The 8451-nt window shown below is 39.3% G+C and overlaps 2 protein-coding genes across 4 annotated transcripts in view; both read left to right on the top strand.

Annotated features, from left to right (window-relative positions):
• Positions 1 to 973, top strand: part of LOC103382798 (ninjurin-2) — a 30963-nt gene extending 29990 nt beyond the window's left edge. Inside the window, exon 4 of one of the 3 annotated variants that reach the window (XM_008315714.3) lies at positions 810 to 973. In XM_008315714.3, coding sequence (XP_008313936.1) covers positions 810 to 970 — 161 coding nt within the window. In that variant the 3' untranslated portion in view covers positions 971 to 973. The other 2 variants (XM_017034813.2, XM_025057888.1) reach the window with 2 other exon arrangements.
• Positions 974 to 2183: 1210 nt separating this feature from the next.
• The window catches only part of LOC103382799 (ELKS/Rab6-interacting/CAST family member 1), a 145658-nt gene continuing 139390 nt past the window's right edge, over positions 2184 to 8451 (top strand). Inside the window, exon 1 of the mRNA XM_008315718.3 lies at positions 2184 to 2475. The gene's annotated coding sequence lies outside the window, so the exon portion shown is untranslated. The remainder of the gene's footprint in view (positions 2476 to 8451) is intronic.

The raw sequence follows: 8451 nt of genomic DNA, 5'->3' as shown, positions 1-8451 counted from the left end.
ATTTTTATGGCAGACGTCATTTGGCGAAACCCAGGCATTGCGTTATCGGGTTTTTATTATGGGAAAAAAACAGGAGGGTAGTCTGAGTCAAGTGTGTGTGAATTTGCTGCTGGAATTTTTTTTTGACCATTCATACAGCAACATACAGTATGTGTGTATGTATGGGTGTATGTGTGTGTAACAATGTGTGTGTTTAAAATGATGGGATGCTTGTGTGTGTGTGTGTGTGTGACTGTGTCTGTCTAACGCAGGGACCTGAACGTGGTGTCCAATCAGAGACGACTCGACTACCTGAACAACATGGCCACGGGCTTCATTGTCGCCATCACCGTGGTCAACTTCTTCGTCAGCTTCTTTGGATCCAAGAGGACGGGCTTCTTCCGCTGGCTGCTGGCCCGACTTCACTTTTGACCCACAAACACAACATGACATCTTTTTTTTTTTTTTTGTCTAAACTGTTGTCATTTAAAATACGCAACAGTAACTTTGTAGATTTTGTTTCCCCTTTAATGACGATGTTCTGCTGTAACTCAACTAAAACCCAGTGACACTGAACTAACATCGTCATCATTCTGATTTCTGCTCTAACAGGCTTTAACATATTTAAATGCATTTGTCTCTGTGTGTTTTCTGTTCTGTAAAATCCTCCATTTTATATTATTGAGTATAAAAATGTTTTTGCAGAAATACGAGACATTGTTTTAATGTCCTTCTTCCAATAAATGTAGCAACTTAACATAAGCACGAGTTTATCGTGTTATTACAGCAACTCTGTGTGTGTGTGTGTGTGTGTGTGTGTGGTACAACAGGACGTCGGGACCTCAATAACTCAGCTCTCCAGAATCGCCTGGACTACCTGAACAACGTCACCACCACCATAGTCTTCATCACCACAGTCCTCAACTGTTTCATCAGCACCTTCGGGTTGCAGCAAGGATACTTTCCTTGGCTGACGATGCGCTTTCACTGACGCGCACGCACGCGCGAACACACGGACAAGGGCAGAGGCAGCGTAGTCATTTTACCCATCATTTTTTATTAGATAATTAATGAGCACTTTATTTACTAAGACTCACCCCATTAAGTAAATATAGATGTTGTAGTACCAACTTATGGCCACAAGATGGCATCATAAATTTAACTTTTACGGTAGAAGGTTGGAACGGCGACATGGAAATAGTATATAACCGCGATAGATTTAAACTTTTGGAATTATTTTTGATGTACGTCATTTTAATATTTGACATTATTTAACATTTTATATTTTATTTATTTTTATGTCGTTTTGATTATGTTAAAGTACATGTCATAAAAGTAATAACTAACGTGTTTTTTTTTAAATATTTGTTTTATTCAACTGATCTGTAATGTTTCTCCAAATAAACTATATCTCCCAAACATTTAGCCACTTTGCCTTGTGTTTTGACATTCGATGACCAACGTATATTTTATGTATCATATCTCATGGAAGAAAGTAATAATAAAAATAAAGAACCATGACAGCCAGTTAACTTACGGCAGATGATGGTGTGAGTGGAGGCTTTTCAGAGGAGAAGGCTGCTTCACTGCTGCTTCTCTCCGGGGGAACTTTAGCCTGCAAACTATTTATACCTCAACTGTCTGACTGAGTGGCGCCCAGGGAACTGGGACACCGTGTGTGTGTGTTTGTGTGTCAGTGTGGTGTGTGTTTGGTCAGTGTCTAGTCCGTCAGATGATGTGTAACTGTGTGTGGGTCACAGAAAGGCAAAAACACAAAGACATTTGAGTTAGCTGTTGTCAGATATGACATTTGACAAACACTTTTCTTTTTTAAATTTGGTTTACTTTATTTTTAATGTATCATAGTATATTTTATATCTTTAGTTTACTTTATTTTTAAGGAAATGTATCATAGTATATTTTATATCTTTAAGGTGAAAATTATGATTTAATCAAAATTATTCCGGGTATATGAGAAAATCATTTTTTAAATGACGTAAATTTACTTTAGTGGAGAAATTACGTAGCATATGATGTATACATTTTTTAAATAATATTTAAAGAATTTTGATTTCATTATCTTTCAAAAAAGATGAATCAAATTAAAAAAAAACAATGGCCGCATAATAAAAAGACTGAGGAGGAGAAGCGCGGAGGAGGAGAGAGGAGGGGCGGGGTTTACGTCCTGGGCTTACGCCCTCGCTCCACCGTGGTGACGTCACAGGAGCGCCCGTACAGTGGGGAAGCCTCCAGTCAGTGTTAGGAGCTGGAGAAGAAGGAACAGAAACTGAGACACAGGAGGCAGACACAGAGCAGCTTTCACCTCAGTTGACCGTCTGCGCCGTAACCGTTAGCTGACAATAGCCCCGGGAACCGCAGCAGAACGAGCGAAGAACCAGGACCAGAACTGAACAAGACGAATGTTCCTGCTTCTGTCTGCTTTTAGAAAACAAGAGCTGGTTTCACAACCGAGCGACGTTGCCGTTAACGGCCGCAGTGAGTACTGGAACTTCACTAGTCTGTGTCTATGTGTGTGTATGTATGTGTGTATGTGTGTATGTGTGTGTTGCGCTATCCATGATTTATGACACTCGCCTACGTGTGACACAGTGTGTAGATGTGTGTGTGTGTGCGCTCGAGTCATTTTGCCCACTTCTCCGTCCACCTCACATTTAAGCTGCTAGTGTGTGTGTGTGCGTGCGTGTGGCTGCAGCCACCGCCACGTTTTAACGCTAGCAAAAACATAGTTAAAATTTTGACGTGTGTGTTAATTCAGCAGCAGCAGCCTCGGGTCACCTGTGGTGGTGACAACAACAATAAGAACTCCTTTGTTGGTGCATTAACCAGGAATTATATCGATATACGGTATTATCGTGCGTCACAGTCCAAATCACAGAGGTAGATATAGTAGATGCAGATTACTGCTGTCATACCTGCTGTTCTAAGGTACTAGCTCTGATTCGATTGGTCCACTGGACTCATCCATCTATTGGACAGAAGTTTTGGAACATCTCTACTGCACTTTGACATGAATGATTAGAAATGTAACGCACTATTAGGTTGAGGAGAAATACTGTATATTTTAGCTTGAAAAACAAACTACAAGAAATGCTAACATTCAAATATGTCATCGCAGTAAACTCCCCACAGCTAACTTCTGTTAGCTGAGTTTAGCCTATTTATTAGCGGAGACAGGACTGCACCATGGAGTTGGACTCTTACTGGAAATCAAACTAACTCCTGGAACCACATGTGTTTATCCATAGTATTAAACAGCATTATTCGATCCCTGCAACAACTTAACACCTCACCTCACCTAATCTGGATAAACAATCAGATTCCACCACGTACGACTGCAGAGAGCCAACTAGTGGGGTGTGTCCCTTAGCTTGACAACCACTTCCCGATGGTATTATCAAACAGGTTTTACACCTTAAAATTTTGACTTAACTAAACAAGTCTATACAGATTTTGGAATGTCATACTGCAAGTGACAAACCGATTAGATACCGATTTTTTTAAAATATCTTGTAGCCTTTTATATATTCTATGTATTTAAATCTTTACTTGTAGTTGGCCGCACCCCGACAGTATGAACTGTACCCCATTTTTACTTAGTTTACAAAGTACCCAGTATTTGTGTAGTACTTGTGTTTTTGTCATTTTGTTACGTAACATTTTTTTCAATATATTATATTCTTATATTGATGTCTCTTTTTATCTCAATTAAGTCAATAATAGTAGTGTGATCGACAGGCAGCTTGGTTCCAGTAAAACTATTTTCTCTTGATTTATTCTAACATTATTTTTGCCAACAACAGGAGTCACTGCAGTGCAGCATCTACATACTTTGAAGACGTGTTTTCCTCAGGAATAACAGGCTAATAACACTGTCTTGTTGGTGTAAATGTGATTATCCGTGTTTTTGCTGTGTTCCAGGCAGCACATAAAGTGCCGCGGACGACGTTAGCTTCTCCCTCGCCATGATATAATATTCTAATGTCCCACTACAGGGCCGTTACCAGAGATAATTGTTCTCAAGGCCCTTATAGAAAATAAACCATATTTCAGAGACACCCCAATGTATTTCCCTTGGAATAATTTAATAATAATAAAAAAAAGATTGAAATTCATGTGTTGTACTCAGGGATTTATGTTTTATTTTTTAGGTTCATTTCTTCTTTTAAAGCATTTTAATATTTAATTTTCTTCAGCTTTTTTTTGACAAGACTTATTAATATAATAATCCAAATTTGTGGGAGTTCAATTATAGTTCAAACTCAAAAGTAGTTAAAAACTTCATTTTTTTAAGCAAAAAAAGGAAGTTAACAGTTTATTTTCACCTAACAATCCCAGAATAATCACTCTGCAGCCCTCTGAATCCTGAACCACTCATATGTTATTAATTAATGCTAGTGAAATCAGGAAAAATTGTGGTTAAAAGTCAATTTCTCGTGCCATTTATTTGATTTACAGCTGTTTGAATTTATTCTGTGTCTTTCATCAGTTGTGCCACTAATGTTCCCACAGGGATTTAACGTCTGCTTGTGTCAGTTCAACAAAAGGGTTATGATTAATTTCTGGCCACGATATTCCTGCAAAGGAATTCCACTTTTTGAACCAACACCCCTTAGAGTCAACACATTTCTGCACTTTTAAAGAAAACCTGCGCTGATTTAATATTGTGCCATCTTTGTTGTTGCTGTCAGAGCTGTGGCAGGTCAAGTGACCTCAGCCAGCTGAGCCGGGGGTCAGTCTCGTTGCGACCTTTGAAATCAGTCTGACTCTGACTAACAGACGTACGTGGTGATGGGGAGAGATCTGCTGCGTGTGTTTTGCAACACTCCAAGTGGGTGGAGGGTGGTTGAAGAAAGGGGGAGGGCATGGGGGTTACAGCCAAACCTCCCTGGTTTCCTACTCGTCCCACCCACAGCTCGGTCTCTTTGCGCCGCCCCTCCTGTGGGAACAGCAGTGAGTCAGGGAAGTGAGGCAGCTTCCTTCCTCTGAGCCCATTGTAAACACTGGACATTTTTAAATGTCCCCGCTCTGCTCACCTCAGTGGGTCAACATGTCCTAATGTTATCTGTCTTCACCTTGAAAAAAAACAACATAACCTGATATCTGGTCCTCGTAGTCTCCAGACAAAACCTGTGCATTTTCTATTCATTTCATTGAAGGAAATAAAAACTTCGGTATAGCAGGAATTAAACTGGTTCATTTTTATTAGTCAGAAAATCTGTTGTTTTTCTATTAATCATTTGACCAAACATCAAAGGTAAAGTTAAGGACAGTATATAAACCACCATGTCTGGAATCAGTCCACAACCCTCAGGTTGAATTACAACTTCTCTAAGCACTCATCCACAGCTATGAGGACAAGGAAATCCATACCTTTAAAAAAAACGTATTCCAAATGATGAGTCAATAATTTAAAAATAGTTTTTAACAATTGTGTACTCCCATCGGTCATCAATTATTGCCGTGCTACTGCGTGACTGTGTTCTGCCTGAACATCCTCCCTTAATTTTTAAAACATTTTTCACAGTCTGACCCAGTTTTTAAAAAAAAACTTGAAATATTTAAAAAATATGATTAATTCTGAAAGCTGGGAAATCATTATTTATGTTTTAGGATGATCAAATTCCTACGCTCAGGTTCATCGGTATGATAGCATTAACGCAGTGGTGTTTGATTAGATATTTAATCAGTTTGAACCAACTTTGTCTTCGAAAGTTTCCCTGTACTCGGCAGCAGCTCGTCCGTCTTCACAGCCTGAGGCACTTTCACGCTCACTTTCCCTTTCATTAACCACCGTACAGTCCCGAACCTCTCTTTCCTGCAGCTGTGTTAATTATCAATTTCAAGTGAATATATTTTTCAGTGTAGCAGTGGCAGCAGCGGCAGAAAAGATCAGATAAGTCTGTGTATAGAATGTAATTTTGCAAGGTACCGGCATATTCCATTGTGTGACAGCGTGTTTATGTACATGGGTGTGTGTGTATGTGTGTGTGTGTGTGTATGCTTTGTTTGCTCAGCCTGCATCACAGATTAATTTCCTGTGGTAGACAACAGGCTGTAGCTGATGTTATCAGTCTGTTATCGGTGTTGTGCTTTCCAGTGTCTCAACCATATTGCATTTAATCACAGACAGGAACCGTAGCACAGTCACTCCGCTCCATATCTTATTTAGACATCTTCAGCCTGAAACAAAGTTAACTGTCACTGACAGATCAAGAAATCTCTCCTAAAACGTAATTGGCTGCTCTGTTTACATCAGTTTTTTTTTTCCAAAATGATTGTATTGACTACTTTAACCTCTGCCTGATCCTAACGATGAATGCTACACAATCAACACAACTGTTCCCTGTCAGTCCAAGTGTAAGGCTTTTATTTAGTGAAAAAAAAAACAGTATGTTAACAACTGCCCTCAGTACTAAAAAGATTTATCATGTTTTATATGCAGTAATAAAACCTGGAGTAATTTGTTTTAATAAGGATGCATTAACTTTTATTTGACCAGAATAATAAAACAAACATGAACTCACAATGTGCAAACAACTTTGTTATTAATGCCTATAACGCCTAAATATATGTCGAACTCACGTGCAAACAACTTTGTTGTTAATGCCTATAACGCCTAAATATATGTATATGTGTATATATATGCACATGCATATATACAGTATATACGCATACATATATACATACATATATACATACCATTTTTTTATCAACATCGCATGTTCTGTGAATATATTTTATATGGACGGAGGTATTAAAATAGGTTAGAATTGAGACTGACACTGTGCAGTCTGAATGTCTGATAGGTTCAGGTTACCGCTGACAGGTCTAGGCAGTACAGTTATGTTAAGACGCTTGGGTTTTCATTAGTAGTGAGAATGATAGACTGGACGTGGTTCAAACTGAGGCTGAGGGGTTTTATGTGACTCAGGATGTTAAAGGTGATGCTGCCAGTCAACAGCCAGAAAAAAACAATCGAGAGTTTGATGGAAGCAGATCATTTACTATGGTAAATCCTGAAGAGAGAGCAACTCAAAGACATGTTATTACGCTAGGTTTCAGTTTGTGTCTCTGACCATTATCTCCAAAGAGCAGCAGTAAAGGTTAAACACGTTGAACTTTCAGAACAGCTCATCAAACCATCAGTCCGAGCAGATGCAGAACATGTTCAGCTCCGTCCCCTTCAGCGGAGCTGTCAAGATGATTTCCAGGGAGATGTGTCCCCAGACAGCAGCAGCACTGAGTCCTTTGTAGCCACATCATCATAATCACATAAGCAATAACAATGTTCACATTCAGCGTAATGTGTTTTTCTGAGCCTTGGTCCTCAGGCGAGAGACAAACTTTAGATTTCAGTGCCCACGCTGAAACACAATCTGGCTAAGTATAGGTTGGATTGGTCTGTCGCTTTGTGTGGTGTGACGGACGGATGTGTGGTTGTCACATAAATAGTACATGCCGAACACCTCTGAGAATGCTGATAGGGAGCAAGAGAGTCTGTGGGAGAAGGTGGAGGCATCGTGGAGGAGAAGGAGTGGGAGAAGTGAAAAAGAAGACAGAAGAAGCACGGATGGCAAGAAACGAAAGACTCGTTTGACATATTTGTCATGTTAGAAAGAACAGTGAAGTGGCTGTGAAGGTATATGGAACTCTGCATGTAATACACATGTTGGCCTCCAGGGGTGAGCTGTGTAAAATGCTAGTTTTTTTGGTCATCAGTTCCTCTTTGATACAATCAATACAGTTCACTGAAATATAAACATCTAATAATTTACATTTTCTTTGGCTGTTAATTTATGTTAAAGAAACGTGGATATTTTTGAATGAAACAATATGAAATCTTAATGTTGCATTAGTCCCTTTGACATATTCGGAAATATGTGCATGTGCTTAAACCAGTGTTTTTCAACTATGGGTTTGCGACCCCATGTGGGGTTGCCTGGAATAAAAATGGGGTCACCTGAAATGTCTACTAGCTGCTAATTAATAATTACTAATAAAAATAATTTTTCATTTAATTAATCGGATGGGAACCGATTTTTATTTTAGAAATGAATCCTAACTTAACTCAATTTATTTTACCAATTGTTTTGTTGAAACTTGTTGTCGATCCCCGACCCATTTGACAGACGTTCTTGTGGCTGTCATCTGTAGTTACTCTATCTGAAGTCGGTTGTCACATGATCGTACGTCTGGCAAATGTACTGGTCCAAAGAAAGTACGAGCAGTGGTGCAGTGGTGCAGTGGTGTGGATGTCAAACTTCTGTGGTCAGTCATAACAATCTTGTATTCAGTCACAACCTCCCTGTCACGTCTGCCCGACATCGGCTTGGATAGATCTGCTGATGTCGGCTCCTGTTTTGTTCCGCTCCCCAACCCTAACTATCTGAGTTATCTAGAGTGTCGTTTATGATTTCAGCAAAAAATAGGAACGGCACACAAACTCTGCTG

This window comes from Cynoglossus semilaevis, chromosome 8, assembly GCF_000523025.1.
Source record: "Cynoglossus semilaevis isolate Cse_v1.0 chromosome 8, Cse_v1.0, whole genome shotgun sequence".
Lineage (NCBI taxonomy): Eukaryota > Metazoa > Chordata > Actinopteri > Pleuronectiformes > Cynoglossidae > Cynoglossus > Cynoglossus semilaevis.
Note: the sequence above shows the minus strand (reverse complement) of the source record. Positions and strands in the feature narration are given on the sequence as shown.